At 36.7% G+C, this 22217-nt stretch overlaps 1 protein-coding gene across 1 annotated transcript in view; it reads right to left on the reverse strand.

The window, feature by feature from the left end:
- Nucleotides 1–11204, reverse strand: part of Pth2r (parathyroid hormone 2 receptor) — a 74811-nt gene extending 63607 nt beyond the window's left edge. Inside the window, exon 1 of the mRNA XM_027941976.2 lies at nt 11069–11204. Within this exon, the coding sequence (XP_027797777.2) occupies nt 11069–11204 (136 nt within the window). The remainder of the gene's footprint in view (nt 1–11068) is intronic.
- Between the last annotated feature and the right edge of the window lie 11013 nt (nt 11205–22217).

Raw genomic sequence — 22217 nt, forward strand, 5'->3', positions numbered from 1 at the left:
CATTTGCAGTAGGGGCAGAGTAGAGCCGCCGCCCGCGCCTGCAGGGTAGGCAAACCTGCAACCGACCGGCGGATCAGGCCCGGTGGCCTGCCGGCGTGGTACACTCGTCACCCCAATTGGAGTAGGGGCAGAACAGAGCCGCCGCCAGCTCCCAGAACAGCCCCAGTGACCTGCCGGCGTGGTAGCCACGACACCCCAATTGGAATAAGGAGAGAGCAGAGCCGCCGCCCGCACCTGCAGGAAAGATACGCAAGCAGTATGAAAAGACAAGGAAAGAAAGGACCACAAGCAATGCAGGTCAACGCAACTTTAGAAGAGGTAACAGCTGCAGCAGATGGAATGTCAGATAAAGAATTCAGGATATACATGCTTCAGATGATCTGGAGTATCAAGGAAGACATTAAACAGCAAAATCAGACAATGAAAGATCACTTCGACAATGAATTACGCAAACAAATCCAGGAAGCAAAGGATCAACTATACAGGGAGATAGAGGTTATAAAAAACAAACAAACAGAAATCCTAGAAATGCAGGAAGCAATAAACCAACTTAAAAACTCAATGGAGAATACTACCAGCAGAGTAGAACACTTAGAAGATAGAACATCAGACAATGAAGACAAAGTATTTCAACTGGAAAAGAACATAGACAGCTCAGCAAGACTGTTAAGAAACCATGAGCAGAACATCCAAGAAATATGGGATAACATTAAGAGACCAAACTTAAGAGTCATTGGGATACAGGAAGGTACAGAGCTCCAAACCAAAGGAATGAGCAGTCTATTCAATGAAATAATACAAGAAAACTTCCCAGACTTGAAGAATGAGACAGAATCCCAAATCCTAGAAGCCTACAGGACGCCGAATGTGCAAAATCATAAGAGATCCACACCTAGACACATTATAATGAAGATGCCCAACATACAGAATAAGGAGAGAATTTTAAAAGCTACAAGAGAAAGGAAGCAGATTACATTTAGGGGTAAGCCAATCAGGATAACAGCTGATCTTTCAACACAGACTCTGAAAGCTAGAAGATCCTGGAATAACATATTTCAAACACTGAAAGAAAATGGGTTCCAACCAAGAATTGTGTATCCAGCGAAATTAAGCTTCAGGATGGAGGATGAAATTAAAACCTTCCACGATAAACAAAAGTTTAAAGAATTCGCAGCTAGAAAACCATCTCTTCAAGACATCCTCGCCAAAGCATTACAGGAAGAGGAAATGGAAAATAACAATGAAAACCAACAGTGGGAGGTAGGACAGTAAAGGGGGGGGGAATAATCAAAGAGGAAAACAAACCATGTTTAGTAACAGAAATAAACAAATATGGCTGGAAGAACAACCCATATCTCAATAATAACCCTAAAGGTTAATGGCTTAAACTCACCAATTAAGAGACACAGGCTAGTAGAATGGATCACAAAACAAGACCCAACAATATGCTGCCTACAGGAGATGCATTTGATAGGAAAGGACATACATAGGCTGAAGGTGAAAGGTTGGGAAAAATCATATCACTCATATGGACTTCGGAAACAAGCAGGAGTGTCCATACTCATATCAAATAAAATAGATTTCAAGCCAAAGTTAATCAAAAGAGATAAAGAGGGACACTACATACTGCTTAAGGGAACCATACACCAACAAGACATAACAATCATAAATATTTATGCCCCAAACAATGGTGCAGCTATGTTCGTCAAACAAACTCTTCTCAAGTTCAAGAGTCTAATAGACCACCATACCATAATCATGGGAGACTTCAACACACCTCTCTCACCACTGAACAGATCTTCCAAACAAAAGTTGAATAAGGAAACTATAGAACTCAATAACACTATTAATAACCTAGACCTAATTGACATATATAGAATATACCACCCAACATCAAGCAGTTACACTTTTTTCTCAGCAGCACATGGATCCTTCTCAAAAATAGATCATATATTATGTCACAGGGCAACTCTTAGACAATATAAAGGAGTAGAGATAATACCATGCATCTTATCTGATCATAATGGAATGAAACTGAAAATCAACGATAAAAGAAGGAAGGAAAAAGCATACATCACTTGGAGAATGAACAATAGGTTACTGAATGATCAATGGGTTATAGAAGACATCAAGAAGGAAATCAAAAAATTCTTAGAGATAAATGAAAACACAGACACAACATATCGGAATCTATGGGACACATTGAAAGCAGTTCTAAGAGGAAAATTCATTGCTTGGAGTTCATTCCTTAAAAAAAGAAAAAACCAACAAATAAATGATCTCATACTTCATCTCAAAATCCTTGAAAAAGAAGAGCAAAACAACAGCAAAAGAAGTAGAAGGCAAGAAATAATTAAAATCAGAGCTGAAATTAATGAAATCGAAACAAAGGAAACAATTGAAAAAATTGACAAAACTAAAAGTTGGTTCTTTGAAAAAATAAACAAAATCGACAGACCCTTAGCGATGCTAGCGAAGAGAAGAAGAGAGAGAACTCAAATTACTAGCATACGGGATGAAAAAGGCAATATCACAACAGACACTTCAGAAATACAGAAGATAATCAAAAACTATTTTGAATCCTTATACTCCAATAAATTAGAAGATAGTGAAGGCATAGATAAATTTCTTAAGTCATATGATCTGCCCAGATTGAGTCAGGAGGATATAGAAAACCTAAACAGACCAATATCAATTGAGGAAATAGAAGAAACCATAAAAAGACTACCAACTAAGAAAAGCCCAGGTCCAGATGGGTATACAGCAGAATTTTACAAAACCTTTAAAGAAGAACTAATACCAATACTTTTCAAGCTACTTCAGGAAATAGAAAAGGAGGGAGAACTTCCAAATTCATTCTATGAGGCCAACATCACCCTGATACCTAAACCAGACAAAGACACTTCAAAGAAAGAAAACTACAGACCAATATCTCTAATGAACCTAGATGCAAAAATCCTCAATAAAATTCTGGCGAATCGGATACAAAAACATACCAAAAAAATTGTACACCATGATCAAGTAGGATTCATCCCTGGGATGCAAGGCTGGTTCAATATACGGAAATCAATAAATGTTATTCACCACATCAATAGACTTAAAAATAAGAACCATATGATCATCTCGATAGATGCGGAAAAAGCATCCGACAAAGTACAGCATCCCTTTATGTTCAAAACTCTAGAAAAACTAGGGATAACAGGAACATACCTCAATATTGTAAAAGCAATCTATGCTAAGCCTCAGGCTAGCATCATTCTGAATGGAGAAAAACTGAAGGCATTCCCTCTAAAATCTGGAACTAGACAGGGATGCCCTCTCTCTCCACTTCTGTTCAACATAGTTCTCGAAACACTGGCCAGAGCAATTAGACAGACGAAAGAAATTAAAGGCATAAAAATAGGAAAAGAAGAACTTAAATTATCACTATTTGCAGATGATATGATTCTATACCTAGCAGACCCAAAAGGCTCTACAAAGAAACTATTAGAGCTAATAAATGAATTCAGCAAAGTGGCAGGATATAAAATCAACACGCATAAATCAAAGGCATTCCTGTATATCAGCGACAAATCCTCTGAAATGGAAATGAGGACAACCACTCCATTCAAAATATCTTCAAAAAAAATAAAATACTTGGGAATCAACCTAACAAAAGACGTGAAAGACTTATACAATGAAAACTACAGAACCCTAAAGAGAGAAATAGAAGAAGATCTTAGAAGATGGAAAAATATACCCTGTTCATGGATAGGCAGAACTAACATCATCAAAATGGCGATATTACCAAAAGTTCTCTATAGGTTTAATGCAATGCCAATCAAAATCCCAACGGCATTTCTTGTAGAAATAGAGAAAGCAATCATGAAATTCATATGGAAAAATAAAAGAACCAGAATAGCAAAAACAATGCTAAGCAGGAAGTGTGAATCAGGCGGTATAGCGATACCAGACTTCAAACTATACTACAGAGCAATAGTAACAAAAACAGCATGGTACTGGTACCAAAACAGGCGGGTGGACCAATGGTACAGAATAGAGGACACAGAAACCAATCCACAAAACTACAACTATCTTATATTTGATAAAGGGGCTAAAAGCATGCAATGGAGGAAGGATAGCATCTTCAACAAATGGTGCTGGGAAAACTGGAAATCTATATGCAACAAAATGAAACTGAATCCCTTTCTCTCGCCATGCACAAAAGTTAATTCAAAATGGATCAAGGAGCTTGATATCAAATCAGAGACGCGCCGTCTGATAGAAGAAAAAGTTGGCTACGATCTACAGTCGGTGGGGTCGGGCTCCAAATTCCTCAATAGGACACCCATAGCACAAAAGTTAATAACTAGAATCAACAAATGGGACTTACTCAAACTAAAAAGTTTTTTCTCAGCAAAAGAAACAATAAGAGAGGTAAATAGGGAGCCTACACCCTGGGAACAAATCTTTACTCCTCACACTTCAGATAGAGCCCTAATATCCAGAGTATACAAAGAACTCAAAAAATTAGACAATAAGAAAACAAACAACCCAATCAACAAATGGGCCAAGGACCTGAACAGACACTTCTCAGAGGAGGACATACAGTCAATCAACAAGTACATGAAAAAATGCTCAACATCTCTAGCTGTCAGAGAAATGCAAATCAAAACCACCCTAAGATACCATCTCACTCCAGTAAGATTGGCAGCCATTATGAAGTCAAACAACAACAAGTGCTGGCGAGGATGTGGGGAAAAGGGTACACTTGTACATTGCTGGTGGGACTGCAGATTGGTGCAGCCAATTTGGAAAGCAGTATGGAGATTTCTTGGAAAGCTGGGAATGGAGCCACCATTTGACCCAGCTATTCCCCTTCTTGGTCTATTCCCTAAAGACCTAAAAAGAGCATGCTACAGGGACACTGCTACATCGATGTTCATAGCTGCACAGTTCACAATAGCAAGACTGTGGAACCAACCTAGATGCCCTTCAATAGACGAATGGATAAAAAAAAATGTGGCATTTATACACAATGGAGTATTACTCTGCATTAAAAAATGACAAAATCATAGAATTTACAGGGAAATGGATGGCATTAGAGCAGATTATGCTAAGTGAAGCTAGCCAATCCCTAAAAAACAAATGCCAAATGTCTTCTTTGATATAAGGAGAGTAACTAAGAACAGTGTAGGGACGAAGAGCAGGAGAAGAAGATTAACATTTAACAGGGATGAGAGGTGGGAGGGAAAGGGAGAGAGAAGGAAAATTGCATGGTAATGGAAGGAGACCCTCAGGGTTATACAGTGGAGGAGGTAGAGAGAGAAGAGGGGAGGGGAGGGGAGAGGTGGGGAGGGGGGAGGGTGGAGGATGGGAAAGGCAGTGGAGCACAGCAGACACTAGTATGGCAATTTGTAAATCAATGGATGTGTAACTGATGTGATTCTGCAATTTGTGTATGGGGTGAAGGTGGGAGTTCATAACCCACTTGAATCAAAGTGTGGAATATGATATGTCAAGAAATTTGTAATGTTTTGAACAACCCACAATAAAAAATTAAAAAAAAAAGAATGATAAATAGTCACAAAAGGATGAAAAGATTGAGAAAGCCATGACCTAGCTAGAAAATACAGAGATGGTAATTAGCATCTTCTCCTTGATCATCACGTGAGTAAATAACTTTCATTATTTGGCAAGAAACTAATTAATTGCCTAATGAGTCACCAATCTTTCTTTATAAATTAACACCATTAATTATAGCTCTATAATCCTTTGTGTGTGCCAGGAAAAACTAATTATTAGTGAAGCTTGTTCAACCGTGATATTTACACAGAACAGCCTAAAATTTGGAGACTCTAGCTTTTTCTCTTTTTAGTTCTTCAGTTACTCATAACAAAATACAACCACCCTTGGAAGAAGAACCAGGATGAATAATATTTCACTTTTTATTTTTAAATATGTGAATAGTTTTATAATGAGGTATTCATGTTTACATTGTCATTTCTGTCTTTCATAAACTTTAGGAAAATTTTATGATCAGTTTATTACAAAAAAATTTCAGAAATATAACAGAAAATACATACCCTTAATTTAGAATGGACAGTTTTAATAGTTTCTGATATTTATTTCATCTAATTTATTTTTAGTATAATTTCAAAATAAATTATAGGCACAACAAGAGCTTATTCTTAAATATTTTGATGTGCAATGCTCAATTTTAAGAGCATTTTAAAATGAAAATTTCCTAAATTAATCAGTGAACTCAAAAATGCCACTCTAAGTTTTAAGACTTCAAGTAAAGAGATGATTATTCTTCCAATAAGTCTTTGCTAATCCCTCCCAGATTACATGTTTTGTAGTACATAGTTGTGAATACCCTTGTTGTTAAAATTACACACCAGCCTAAAACATGTCTACCATCCCTGTGCAGCCATCAAGCCCATGGGGCAAGGACAGAATCTTATTCAGGCTTTTCAGTGCTTACTACAGAAGCAACACACTGTGGGTACATGTGTGTTGACTATTAAAGGAACATCAAAGATACTGTTGGCCCAGGTAATTGCCAGGTATTTTCCAGCTCAAAAGTTCATGAGGCTTCATGGGAAATAGTTTTTTCAGCCCTTATAGATAATTATCAAATTCCTTCATGATGAAGCTGGTCCTTGTCAGTAGATTTACATGTCTAGGATGAATGTCAGTGTTATTTAAAGGTAAAATGAGTGATTTCCTGTTTGGACACTATTAGACAGGTTATTCAGAAAACTCCCTCCTGGCACAAGATACCTACAAAGGATGGATGAATAGAAAAGTCTTCTGTGAAAACATGATTTAGCAGGTTGTAAAGTAAAGGAATAAATCTAAAGCCAGAAATTATTCTATGGGGGCAACAAGTACTACAATTAGGGCTTACCTTACAGATCACTACGAATCTTTTGGCTTCGGGCTTGTGCTTTGATAAAGTCAGGTGATGAAAATTGAGCCTGGGCCCTAATAACTTGGGAAAATTAGATGGGAGACCCCTCTATAAAATCAGTATCCCCCAAAGATGACACCCCCCCCCCTCCTTAGTGGGTGAACAAGAGACAAAAACATCCTTCAGAAACAGATTGACTCATTTCATTTTTGGCGATATTTAGAGGTAAAATAGGAAATAGTGACCCCCCCAAAAAAATTGTTCTCTAGAAGCTTCTAATCAAATCCCACACTCCTACATTATCTAAACTCAGTTAAGATAGACTTACATCAATAAATCCTCTAGGCACCTTCCATAAGCAAACACAAATTTTCCCTGGAGGAAGATGCTTTAAACCAAAAGTTCCTCATCATAAATCATTAGACACATAAGGAAATAAGCTATCAGGTGTGATAATCATCATGAACCGGCAAAATCTGTGGATATTAGAATTATCAAGTGCAGAATATAAAATATATGTCTAAGAAAATAAAAAGAAATTGAAAGATTGCTGAAGGTACAAAAGACCATCAAAATTAAATATGAAATCCAGGCACTGTGGCTCACACCTGTAATCCTAGCAACTCAGGAGGCTGAGGCAGAAGAATCACAACACTCACAACTCAGCCTCAGCAATTTAGCAAAGCCTTAAGCAATTTAGTGAGACTGTCTCAAAATAAAAATAAAAAGGGTGGGTATGTGGCTCAGTAGTAAAGCACCTCTGGGTTCAAGCTCCAGTTCAAAAACATAAAAAACAAAAATGAAGATATCAGAAAGTAAAAAACAAAATTAACTAATGAATAGATTAAAGAGCTGTAAGACAAAGCTGAACAAAGAGTTAAAAAACTAGAAAACATATTTGAAGAATTTACCAAAACAGCCGTAGAGAAACAAACAAACAAAAAAAAACAAACGAAAATATATAAGACATGGACAACCTGAGGGTAGTATGAGAAGGTTTCACATTTGTCTACTTAAAAGTTCCTGAGGGAGATAACAGAGAGAATGGAGGACAGCAAGTTTCAAGGACAAAATAACTAAATAAAGACAGATCCTTAGATTCAGGAAATCCAGTGAATTCAGAGTAAAATTATAGAACATCAAAGCCAAAGAGAAGCTCTTAAGAAGAGCCAGAGAGAAAAGGCCAATCGCCAACAAAGACAGAACTGATCTGTCAATAGTAGTAATGGAAGTTAGGGTGGAAAATGAAATAATATCCTCACGGACTAAAAATAAATAATTTTCAATAACAAAGGTTACATATTCAGAAAAAAATATTGCTCAGGATTGCAACTCAAGATATTTTCAGATAAAAACTGAAGGCACAATGAGCACATTCTCATGTAAAAAAATTCAAAAAAGAAAGAAATAAAAGATATTTCCTGGAAGAAGAAAAATTAAAATAACATAAAACAACAATCCTATATGACAGCAGCATATACTTTGGAAATAAATAAAGTATCCTAAACTGCTTATATTATTTATTAAAAGGAAGTTCGCAATAGCTAAACTGTGGAGACAAACTTGATGTCCTTCAGTATATGAATGGATAAAAAAAATGTATATATACATATATACACAATGGCATATATACACAATGGAATTCTACTCAGCACTAAAAACAAAAAATCATGGTATTTGCAGGTAAATGGATGGCGTTGGAGAAGATAATGCTAAGTGAAGTCAGCCAATCCCAAAAAAACAAGTGCCGAATGTTTTCTCTGATATAAGGAAGTTGACTCATAGTGGAGTATGGAGGGAGAGCATGGGAGGAATAGATGAATTCTAGATAGGGCAGAGGGGTGGAAGGGAAAGGAAGGGGGCAGGGGATTAGCAAGGATGGTGGAATGTGATGGACATCATTATACAAAGTACATGTATGAAGACTTGAATTAGGTGTCAACATACTTTAAAACAGAGATACAAAAATTGTGGTATATATGTGTATTAAGAATTGTAATGCAAAAAAAATAAAAGTACATGTATAAAGGCAAAAAATAAATATATTAAAGTGATTTGAGAGAAAAGAAAGAAAGAAAATAGACCAGTAGTGTAGGGGAAGGAGATCGGGGGAGGGAGGAAGGAAGGCAAGGGGAAGTACTGGGAAAGAAATTGATCAGATTATGTTATGTGCCTGTATAAATATGTCTCAATGAATCCACTATTCTGTATAATAAATATGCAACAATAAAAATTTTTTCTTCAATTAAAACTGTATGAAAAAGCCTCCAGGGTGATCACTAAGAGAATTAAATACAATAAACGTCTTCCAAACTAGTTATGGCAAAGGTAGAATAAAATAAGCAAAAAAAGCCTCAGTTAGTCCAAAAGCAGATTGGAAATGGGGGAATGGGAGGGACACATAGGAAGAGCTGATGAAATAAAGAATCCAAATTAGATGGCAGAGTGAAATTCAAATACTGTACATCAGTTCTCACAATTAATATAAGTGGAGTGAACTCTTCACTTAATAGACAAAGGTTATCAGAACAACAAGAAAATGTATCCTATTTATAAAAGATACTCCAATCAAAGTTATCGGGGCAAAGGGGAGGGAGGGATGGGTGGCGACCAGGGGGCAGGAAAGATAGTGGAATGAGATGGACATCATTACCCTAGGTATGTGTGTGACTGCACATATGGTGCACTGCTACATCGTGTACAACCAGAGAAATGAAAAGTTGTGCTGCAATTGTGTACAATGAATCAAAATGCATTCTGCTGTCCTATATACCAAACTAAAATAAATAAATAAATTTTAAAAAAGATATTCTCAAAACATAAGTATATGGAAATTTTAATAAAAGAATGGAGAAATATAAGGAGGTGCTGTTTAGTGGACTTAGAGTGTCAATTTTGTAAGATGAAAAGCTTGTGGAGATTGGCTGCCCAATAATGTGAACATACTTAACATAGCTGAACATTAAAAATGGCTAGAATGATCAATTTAAAGTTATGTGTACTTTATCACAGCACATTTCTTTTTTGGTAAAGTTTTTACTAGGCAAATGCTAACCAAGAGACAAAGAAACTATGTCATTTGTTTAATACTGTTATTTTAATAGAATAATTTACATTATATTTTAATAACTGAAAGCAAAATTATCCTAGTGACAAAGAAGACTACTTTTAAATTGATAAAAAATTTAATTCACCAGGAAATACGTTTTTAAACTTGTATATACCAATAACACACTTTCAAAATATATGAAGGAAAAAAATTCAATGACTTTTTTATTGAAAAATTCACCATAATAGTATAATTTAAGGTACATATCTCAATAAACAATAGATCAAGCATATAAAAATCATTATGGATACAAAATTCATAAACCACATTAACTAAAAAGCTTAGCCTAGTGAACATTCTAAAACAAAACTTGAGAACATATATTCTTTTGAAGATCACTTGGAACATTTATCAAAATCAGCTACAATGTAAGCCATTAAGCCTCAACATATTTTTCAAAATAGATATCTTGAAAGCTGCATTCTTTGATCATAACCAATTAATAAATAAGTCACAATTTAAAAAAAAAATTTAAAGACCAATATGAAGCAGATATTGAACTGTACATTTTATTAGAGAGGCATAACTTTAAGGACACTCTAATTTAGGAAGCTTGATAAATGTCATCCCACTTCTCACTTGAATTTAGAACTAAATAAAGAGTCAGGCAGATGAAAATAAAAGTGGCATTTTATTAGCAAAATAGGCTTTTTGGAGAACATGGCTTTGGTGTGTATAAATGAGCTGGTTTATTGAATTGAGTTTATCTGAATTGAGTTTGCCCTTTAAAACTTCAGGTAATATCCCCAGGGACAGAGCCTCCCCCTCCAAGCTCGCAATCTGGTGCCTGTTCCCTACAGGCAGACAGATCCCAGGGAGGTGATGTGCGCATGCCCAGTTGCTTTTCCCAAACCTGCTAATCAGACAAGCCACTCCTTCCACAGGGAGTGAAGAGCAAGTGGGGTGGAAAGGAGAAAAGAGTTAGTCGGCTACCAAACCTGCCACATGGGAACAGGCAATGACACTGAGGATCTTGCCAACACCAAATACCAAGGCAAACTTGCAATCTTTGTGAGGACTGGGGTGGGGGCACAAGAGGAATGCAGTTCTGTCAGGGTCTTTACCTCCCTCCTGGAGCTGGGCTGTGATGTTGAGCTCACATTGCACTTTCGCTTTCATAACCAGGATGATCTGCTCCTCGATGGTAACGGTGCCATCAGAATCCAGCTGTGGAAATGAACAAAATGCAAACATTCCCATCACCTTTTTTTTTTAAAAAAAAAAAAGCCATGATACAAGCATTCATTATTCCATCTTCTAATATAATTGGAAATTAATTTTAACATCAAGCTACCTGAGCAGTTCTTTATCAGAGACAAAACTCAAAATCCATCAGTGTATAATAGTTTATGATAATTTTACCTGATTGGCCTAAAGAAAAAAAAAGTCATAGCAGAAAATATGGATTAAATATGATTAGATAATTATATAACTAATAGTTAAAGATAATTTTACCTGATTGGCCTAAAGAAAAAAAAGTCATAGCAGAAAATATGGATTAAATATGATTAGATAATTATATAACAAAAAATATACCTAGAAAAAATAATAAATGAAAATTTCTTGGAAAGTCATGAAGACTTGATATTGTTTTTTTCACAATATGTCAGAAATTGAAATGGACTAAGGACCAAATTTAGCTCTACCAAAAAATTATAGGTGAAATATGAACAAAACATTCAACATCTTTAGGCTTTGGATTATTTATCTACTAAATGGATTAGTCCAAAAGGCCTCCAGTCATCCTTTTGCCTTAATGTTGAGTCTCTTCCCATGAATTTAGTTCTAGAGAGAAGGCAAGGGAGAAGCCACAATGTTTTGATGACCTACTCTCAGATGTTACTTGTGGTTAGTTGCACCACATTCTATATGTTAAAAGTGAGTCATCATCTTAGGCCACAAAGCAACTCTTACCAAATACAAAAAAAAAAAAAAAAAAGGGAGAGAGAGAGAGAGAGAGAGAAAGATAATACCTTGTATTCTCTCAGACTGTAATGGAATGAAATTAGAAATCAATGTTAAAAAAAAAACAGAAGCTACTCTAACATCTGGAGAATAAAGAATACACTATTTGAATGACCAATGAACCAATGGATACCAGAAGAAATCAGAAATGAAATTTAAAAAAAAAAATACTTAGAGGTAAAGGAGAATAGCAACACAACATATCAAAATCATGAAGGCAGTGCTAAGAGAAAAAAAGTTCACTGCATTGAGCTCATTCATTAAAAGAATAAACAGTTAACAAATAAATAACATAACATCTCAAAGCCCCAGAAAAAGAAGAACAAATCATTGCCAAATGCAAGTGAAGACAGGAAATATTTAAAATCAGAGCTGAAATCAATGAAACTGAAACAAAGGAAATAATCCAAAAGCTCAACAAAACAAAAATTTGGTTCTTTGAAAAAATAAATAAAAGTGATACATCCTTAGCCATGCTAAAAAATAGAGTGAGAATTTGCAAATTAATAAATTATGGTAGGCGGGCCTGCGACCCACCTGCAGAACAGGTGCAGTGGCCTGCTGAGGGGCAGAGCCGCCGCCTCCCCCCCGCGCCTGCAAGGTAGGCGGAACTGGGACCACCGGCAGAACAGGCCCAGCGGCCTGCTGAGGGGCAGAGCCGCCCCCTCCCCCCGAGCCTGCAAGGTAGGTGGAACTGTGACCACCGACAGAAAAGGCCCAGTGGCCCGCAGAGAGGCAGAGCTGCCAACCACGCCTGCAAGGTAGGCGGGCCTACGACCAACCGGCAGAACAGGCCCAGCGGCCTGCTGAGGGGCAGAGCCACCCCCTCCCCCCTTGCAAGGTAGGCGGACCTGTGACCCACCGGCAGAACAGACCCAGAATTCCGCGGAGGGGCAGAGCTGCCCCAAGCGCCTGCAAGGTAGGCGGACCTGCGACCACCAACAGAACAGGCCAGACCTACAACCGACAGACAGAACAGGCCCAGCGGCCTGCGGAAGGGTAGAGCCGCCCCCCCCCCCCGCACCTGCAAGGTAGGCGGACCTGCGACCCACCAGCAGAACAGGCTCAGAGGCCTGCAGAGGGGCAGTGCCGCTACCTGCGCCTGCAAAGTAGGCAGAACTGCGACCACCGACAGAACAAGCCTAGCGGCCCGCAGAGGGGCAGAGCCGCTGCCCGCGCCTGCGAGGGAGACTTTGCAACTATACAAGACCAATATAAATATATAGGGGGAAAATTCAATAGCACAACAGTTTCACCAAGCAGAAAGAAACGCGAACAGTATGAAGAGACAAGGAAAGAAAGGACCACAAGCAATGCAGGTCAACTCAACGTTAGAAGAGGTAATAGCTGCAGCAGATGGGATGTCAGATAAAGAATTCAGGATATACATGCTTCAGATGATCTGGAGTCTCAAGGAAGACATCAGACAGCAAAATCAGACAATGAAAGATCACTTCAACAATGAATTACATAAACAAATCCAAGAAGCAAAAGATCAACTATACAGGGAGATAGAGGTTATAAAAAACAAACAAACAGAAATCCTAGAAATGCAGGAAGCAATAAACCAACTTAAAAACTCAATTGAGAATACTACCAGCAGAGTAGAACACTTAGAAGATAGAACATCAGACAATGAAGATAAAGTATTTCAACTTGAAAAGAACATAGACAGCTCAGCAAGACTGTTAAGAAACCATGAGCAGAACATCCAAGAAATATGGGATAACATCAAGAGACCAAATTTAAGAGTCATTGGGATACAGGAAAGGATAGAGTTTCAAACCAAAGGAATGAGCAATCTATTCAATGAAATAATACGAGAAAACTTCCCAGACTTGAAGAATGAGACAGAATCCCAAATCCTAGAAGCCTACAGGACACCGAATGTGCAAAATCATAAGAGATCCACACCTAGACACATTATAATGAAGATGCCCAACATACAGAATAAGGAGAGAATTTTAAAAGCTACAAGAGAAAGGAAGCAGATTACATTTAGGGGTAAGCCAATCAGGATAACAGCTGATCTTTCAACACAGACTCTGAAAGCTAGAAGATCCTGGAATAACATATTTCAAACACTGAAAGAAAATGGGTTCCAACCAAGAATTGTGTATCCAGCGAAATTAAGCTTCAGGATGGAAGATGAAATTAAAACCTTCCACGATAAACAAAAGTTTAAAGAATTTGCAGCTAGAAAACCATCTCTTCAAAACATCCTCGGCAAAACATTACAGGAAGAGGAAATGGAAAATAACAATGAAAACCAACAGTGGGAAGTAGGACAGTAAAGAGGGGGGGAAATAATCAAAGACGAAAACAAACCATGTTTAGTAACAGAAATAAACAAATATGGCTGGAAGAACAACCCATATCTCAATAATAACCCTAAATGTTAATGGCTTAAACTCACCAATTAAGAGACACAGGCTAGTAGAATGGATCACAAAACAAGACCCAACAATATGCTGCCTACAGGAGACGCATTTGATAGGAAAAGACATACATAGGCTGAAGGTGAAAGGTTGGGAAAAATCATATCACTCATATGGACTTCGGAAACAAGCAGGAGTGTCCATACTCATATCAAATAAAATAGATTTCAAGCCAAAGTTAATCAAAAGGGATAAAGAGGGACACTACATACTGCTTAAGGGAACTATACACCAACAAGACATAACAATCATAAATATATGTGCCCCAAACAATGGTGCAGCTATGTTCATCAAACAAACTCTTCTCAAGTTCAAGAGTCTAATAGACCACCATACCATAATCATGGGAGACTTCAACACACCTCTCTCGCCACTGGACAGATCTTCCAAACAAAAGTTGAATAAGGAAACTATAGAACTCAATAACACAATTAATAACCTAGACTTAATTGACATATATAGAATATACTACCCAACATCAAGCAGTTACACTTTTTTCTCAGCAGCACATGGATCCTTCTCAAAAATAGATCATATATTATGTCACAGGGCAACTCTTAGACAATATAAAGGAGTAGAGATAATACCATGCATCTTATCTGATCATAATGGAATGAAACTGAAAATCAACGATAAAAGAAGGAAGGAAAAAGCATACATCACTTGGAGAATGAACAATAGGTTACTGAATGATCAATGGGTTATAGAAGACATCAAGGAGGAAATCAAAAAATTCTTAGAGATAAATGAAAACACAGACACAACATATCGGAATCTATGGGACACATTGAAAGCAGTTCTAAGAGGAAAATTCATTGCTTGGAGTTCATTCCTTAAAAAAAGAAAAAACCAACAAATAAATGATCTCATACTTCATCTCAAAATCCTAGAAAAAGAAGAGCAAAACAACAGCAAAAGAAGTAGAAGGCAAGAAATAATGAAAATCAGAGCTGAAATTAATGAAATCGAAACAAAAGAAACAATTGAAAAAATTGACAAAACTAAAAGTTGGTTCTTTGAAAACATAAACAAAATCGACAGACCCTTAGCCATGCTAGCAAAGAGAAGAAGAGAGAGAACTCAAATTACTAGCATACGGGATGAAAAAGGCAATATCACAACAGACACTTCAGAAATACAGAAGATAATCAAAAATTATTTTGAATCCTTATACTCCAATAAATTAGAAGATAGTGAAGGCATAGATAAATTTCTTAAGTCATATGATCTGCCCAGATTGAGTCAGGAAGATATAAACAACCTAAACAGACCAATATCAATTGAGGAAATAGAAGAAACCATCAAAAGACTACCAACTAAGAAAAGCCCAGGACCGGATGGGTATACAGCAGAGTTTTACAAAACCTTTAAAGAGGAACTAATACCAATACTTTTCAAGCTACTTCAGGAAATAGAAAAAGAGGGAGAACTTCCAAATTCATTCTACGAGGCCAACATCACCCTGATACCTAAACCAGACAAAGACACTTCAAAGAAAGAAAACTACAGACCAATATCTCTAATGAACCTAGATGCAAAAATCCTCAATAAAATTCTGGCGAATCGGATACAAAAACATATCAAAAAAATTGTGCACCATGATCAAGTAGGATTCATCCCTGGGATGCAAGGCTGGTTCAATATACGGAAATCAATAAATGTTATACACCACATCAATAGACTTAAAAATAAGAACCATATGATCATCTCGATAGATGCGGAAAAAGCATTCGACAAAGTACAGCATCCCTTTATGTTCAAAACTCTAGAAAAACTAGGGATAACAGGAACATACCTCAATATTGTAAAAGCAATCTATGCTAAGCCTCAGGCTAGCATCATTCTGAATGGAGAAAAATTGAAGGCATTCCCTCTAAAATCTGGAACAAGACACGGATGCCCTCTCTCACCACTTCTGTTCAACATAGTTCTCGAAACACTGGCCAGAGCAATTAGACAGACGAAAGAAATTAAAGGCATAAAAATAGGAAAAGAAGAACTTAAATTATCACTATTTGCAGATGATATGATTCTATACCTAGCAGACCCAAAAGGCTCTACAAAGAAACTATTAGAGCTAATAAATGAATTCAGCAAAGTGGCAGGATATAAAATCAACACTCATAAATCAAAGGCATTCCTGTATATCAGCGACAAATCCTCTGAAATGGAAATGAGGACAACCACTCCATTCAAAATATCTTCAAAAAAAATAAAATACTTGGGAATCAACCTAACAAAAGAGGTGAAAGACTTATACAATGAAAACTACAGAACCCTAAAGAGAGAAATAGAAGAAGATCTTAGAAGATGGAAAAATATACCCTGTTCATGGATAGGCAGAACTAACATCATCAAAATGGCGATATTACCAAAAGTTCTCTATAGGTTTAATGCAATGCCAATCAAAATCCCAACGGCATTTCTTGTAGAAATAGAGAAAGCAATCATGAAATTCATATGGAAAAATAAAAGACCCAGAATAGCAAAAACAATGCTAAGCAGGAAGTGTGAATCAGGCGGTATAGCGATACCAGACTTCAAACTATACTACAGAGCAATAGTAACAAAAACAGCATGGTACTGGTACCAAAACAGGCGGGTGGACCAATGGTACAGAATAGAGGACACAGAAACCAATCCACAAAACTACAACTATCTTATATTTGATAAAGGGGCTAAAAGCATGCAATGGAGGAAGGATAGCATCTTCAACAAATGGTGCTGGGAAAACTGGAAATCCATATGCAACAAAATGAAACTGAATCCCTTTCTCTTGCCATGCACAAAAGTTAATTCAAAATGGATCAAGGAGCTTGATATCAAATCAGAGACACACCGTCTGATAGAAGAAAAAGTTGGCTACGATCTACATTCGGTGGGGTCGGGCTCCAAATTCCTCAATAGGACACCCATAGCACAAAAGTTAATTACTAGAATCAACAAATGGGACTTACTCAAACTAAAAAGTTTTTTCTCAGCAAAAGAAACAATAAGAGAGGTAAATAGGGAGCCTACATCCTGGGAACAAATCTTTACTCCTCACACTTCAGATAGAGCCCTAATATCCAGAGTATACAAAGAACTCAAAAAATTAGACAATAAGAGAACAAACAACCCAATCAACAAATGGGCCAAGGAACTGAACAGACACTTCTCAGAGGAGGACACACAATCAATCAACAAGTACATGAAAAAATGCTCACCATCTCTAGCTGTCAGAGAAATGCAAATCAAAACCACCCTAAGATACCATCTCACTCCAGTAAGATTGGCAGCCATTATGAAGTCAAACAACAACAAGTGCTGGCGAGGATGTGGGGAAAAGGGTACACTTGTACATTGCTGGTGGGACTGCAAATTGGTGCAGCCAATTTGGAAAGCAGTATGGAGATTTCTTGGAAAGCTGGGAATGGAGCCACCATTTGACCCAGCTATTCCCCTTCTCGGTCTATTCCCTAAAGACCTAAAAAGAGCATGCTACAGGGACACTGCTACATCGATGTTCATAGCAGCACAATTCACAATAGCAAGACTGTGGAACCAACCTAGATGCCCTTCAATAGACGAATGGATAAAAAAAATGTGGCATTTATACACAATGGAGTATTACTCTGCATTAAAAAATGACAAAAATCATAGAATGTGCAGGGAAATGGATGGCATTAGAGCAGATTATGCTAAGTGAAGCTAGCCAATCCCTAAAAAACAAATGCCAAATGTCTTCTTTGATATAAGGAGAGTAACTAAGAACAGAGTAGGGTCGAAGAGCATGAGAAGAAGATTAACATTAAACAGGGATGAGAGGTGGGAGGGAAAGGGAGAGAGAAGGGAAATTGCATGGAAATGGAAGGAGACCCTCAGGGTTATACAAAAGTACATACAAGAGGTAGTGAGGGGAAAGGGAAAAATAATACAAGGGGGACAAATGAATGACAGTAGAGGGGGTAGAGAGAGAAGAGGGGAGGGGAGGGGAGGGGAGGGGGAATAGTAGAGGATAGGAAAGGCAGCAGAACACAACAGACACTAGTATGGCAATATGTAAATCAATGGATGTGTAACTGATGTAATTCTGCAATCTGTATATGGGGTAAAAATGGGAGTTCATAACCCACTTGAATCAAAGTGTGAAATATGATATATCAAGAACTATGTAATGTTTTGAACAACCAACAATAAAAAATTAAAAAAAAAATAAATAAATGCAATACGGCAAAAAAAATAAATAAATTATGGAAAAGAAAATCACAAAAGACACTACTGAAATATAAGTGATAATCAGAAACTATTTTGAAAATTTATACTCTAATAAAATAGAAAATCTTGAAGATTTTGGAAAATTTCTACAGACATATGACCTACCCAAATTGAATCCGGAGAACATGGAAAATTTAACCAGATCGAATTTAAGCAATGAAATTGAAGACATCATTAAAAGCCCACCAAGAAAGAAAAGCCCAGGACCAGACAGATTCTCAGCTGAGATTTACCAGACCTTCAAAGAAGAACTAACACCTATCCTCCTCTATTCTATGAAATAGAAAAGGAGGGAACCCTTCCAAACTCATTCTATGAAGTTAGTATCACCCTACTACCAAAACCAGACAAAGGTACATCAAGGAAAGAAAATTTCAGACCAATGTCCCTGATGAACATAAACGCAAAAATTCCTAATAAAATACTGGCAAATTGCATACAAAAACATATTAAAAAGATAGTGTACCATGATCAAGTGGATTTCATCCCATGGATACAAAGTTGATTCAACAAATGGAAATCAGTAAGTGTAATTCACCACATCAATAGACTTAAAGACAAGAATCACATGATTATCTCAATAGATGCAGAAAAAGCATTTGACAAATTCAGCATCCATTCATGTTCAAAACACTAGAAAAAACTAGGGATAGTAGGTACATATCTCAACATTGTAAAAGCTATACATGCTAAACCCAAGGCCAACATCATTCAAAATGAAGGAAAAATGGAAGCATTCCCTCCAAACAGGAACAAGACAGAGATGCCTTCTTTCACCGTTTCTATTCAACATAGTCCTGGAAACTCTACCCAGAAATTAGAGAAAGAAATTAAAGGGATAGGAATAGGAAAAGAAGAACTCAAACTATCCCTATTTGCTGATGACATGATTCTATATTTAGAAGACTCCCAAAAAAAATCCACTAGAAAATTTCTAGGACTCAGCAAAGTAGGAGGATATAAAATTAACACCAATAAATCAATTGCATTGCTATACATCAGTGATGGGATCAGTTGAAAGAGAAGTTAGAAAAACTATTCCATTCATAATAGCCTCAAAAAATAAAATATTTAGTAATCAATCTAATAAAGAAGTGAAGGACCTCTACAATGAAAACTACAGGACCCTAAAGAAAGAAACTGAAGAAGACCTTAGAGGATGGAAAGTTATCTCAAGTTTTTAGATAAGCATAATTAATATTGTCAAAATGGCCATATTACTAAAAGTGCTATACAGATTTAATGCAATTTCTATTAAGTTCCCAATGACATTCTTTATAGAAATAGAAAAAGCAATCATGAAATTCATTTGGAAAAATAAGAGGCCCGGAATAACCAAAACAATCCTTAGCGAGAAAAGTGAAGCAGCAGGCATCACAATACCAGACCTTAAATTACACTACAGAGCTATAGTAACAAAAACAGCATAGTATTGGCTCAAAAACAGACATGAAGACCAACGAAATAGAATATAAGACACAGAGACAAGTTATCTCATACTAGACAAAGGTGCCCTAAACATACATTGGAGAAAGGATAGCCTCTTAACAAATGGTGCTGGGAAAAGTGGAAATCCTTATGTAACAAAATGAAATTAAACCTTTATCTCTCACCCTGCACAAAACTCAACTCAGAGTGGATCAAGGACCTAGGCATTAGACCAGAGACCCTTCACATAAAAGAAGGCAATGTAGGCCCAACTCTCCATCATGTCATCTTAGGAACCAAATTCCTCAATAAGACTCCTAAAGCACAAGAGGTAAAATCAAGAATCAATAAATGGGATGAATCAAATTAAAAGCTTCTTCACAGCAAAGAAAACAATCAATATCGTGAAGAGAGAGCCTACCTGATGGTAGAAAATCTTTACCACATGTACCTCAGATAGAGCATTAATCTCCAGGATGTATGAAGAACTCCAAAGACTTAATACCAAAGAAATAAATAGTCCAATCAATAAATGGGCCAAGAAACTAAACAAACAGTCCACAGAAGAAGATATATAATCAATCAACAAATACATGCAAAAATGTTCGACATCTCTAGCAATTACAGAAATGCAAATCAAAACTACTCTAAGATTTTACCTCACTCCAGTCAGAATGGCAATTATGAAGAATACAAGGAACAATAAATGTTGGTGAGGATGTGTGGAAAAGGTAAACTCACTGTCGGTGGGACTGCAAATTGGTGCAGCCACTCTGGAAAGCAGTACAGAGAGTCCACAGAAAACATGGAATGAAATTACCATTTGACCCAGCTATTCCACTCCTAGGTTTATACCCAAAGGACTTAAAATCAGCATACTACAGTGATGCAGCCACATCAATGTTTTCAGCAGTGCAGTTTACAATATCTAAACTATAGAACCAACCTAGGTACCCTTCAACAGACAAATGGGTAAAGAAAATGTGTTATATATACACATGGAATATTACTCAGCCATAAAGAAGAATTAAATTATGGCATTTGCCAGTAAATGTATGCAAGTGGAAACTATCATGCTAAGTGTTCTCTTTGATATGTGGATGCCGACTCACAATAGGCTGGGAGGTTGGGGGCCGGGTAAAGGGGAGGGAGTTTCACCAAATTGGACAGAGTGGAATGGGGGGAAGAGAGAGAGGATGGGAATGGGAAAGACAGTAGAATGAATCAGACATAAAATTCCTATGTTCATGTATAAATAAATGACTAGTCTAACTCCATATCATGTACACCACAAAAATGGGAAGTTATACTCCATGTATGTGTGATATGTCAAAATATGTTCTATTGTCATGTATAACTAAAAAGAACAAGTTTTTTTTTTTTTTAAAAAAAAAGTGAGTCATCAATGCTCATTTGAGAGGAGGGAATTTATCTCTCCCTCTTAATGGGACACATCCAAAATTTCATAAGTATATTTTTAAACAACCACAATTTTATGCTGGTAGTCTTTGCTCTAGATTTATTAATAATAATAGGATCGAAAGCTTTACATCTCTGTCTACTGGGGAATTCAAGATTCTTGAATCAAAGCAGATTATAAAGCCAATTGATTTACCTAAATAACAACTCCCAATAATATAATAATTTACAAATCCCAAAGCTTTCATTTCAGCTGCAAATATACTCATTCTCTAGAACTATTCTTTACGTGAGGAAACAAGCCTTTTGATATTGTGCAATAAGACATTATAAGCTGAACAGCAGAAATACATGCTCATGTCACTGGCCATACAAAGTATACATAGAGATTATTGATAATCATGATTTTAAATGATACATAAAGTGATATACTGGTAAAATGAAGAATACAGAAAGAAAACCTAAGGTAAAAATTATTTTGAGCCTGAACAAATTATTATTTCTGAACATTATTAGTTTGTTATTTTCTATTATAATTATAGGACAAAGTGAAGCTCAGTCAACAGATATCTAGTGTGAGGATTATCTAGTTCTCAATTATATTCATAGCACAATATCTACATTTATGTTAATTGTTTTCAGAAAGGATGAGAATAAGCAAAAATTAATTTGGGGAGTTAAAAAACACACCAGAGTCTTTGGCTGT

This window comes from Marmota flaviventris, chromosome 11 (assembly GCF_047511675.1).
Source record: "Marmota flaviventris isolate mMarFla1 chromosome 11, mMarFla1.hap1, whole genome shotgun sequence".
NCBI lineage: Eukaryota > Metazoa > Chordata > Mammalia > Rodentia > Sciuridae > Marmota > Marmota flaviventris.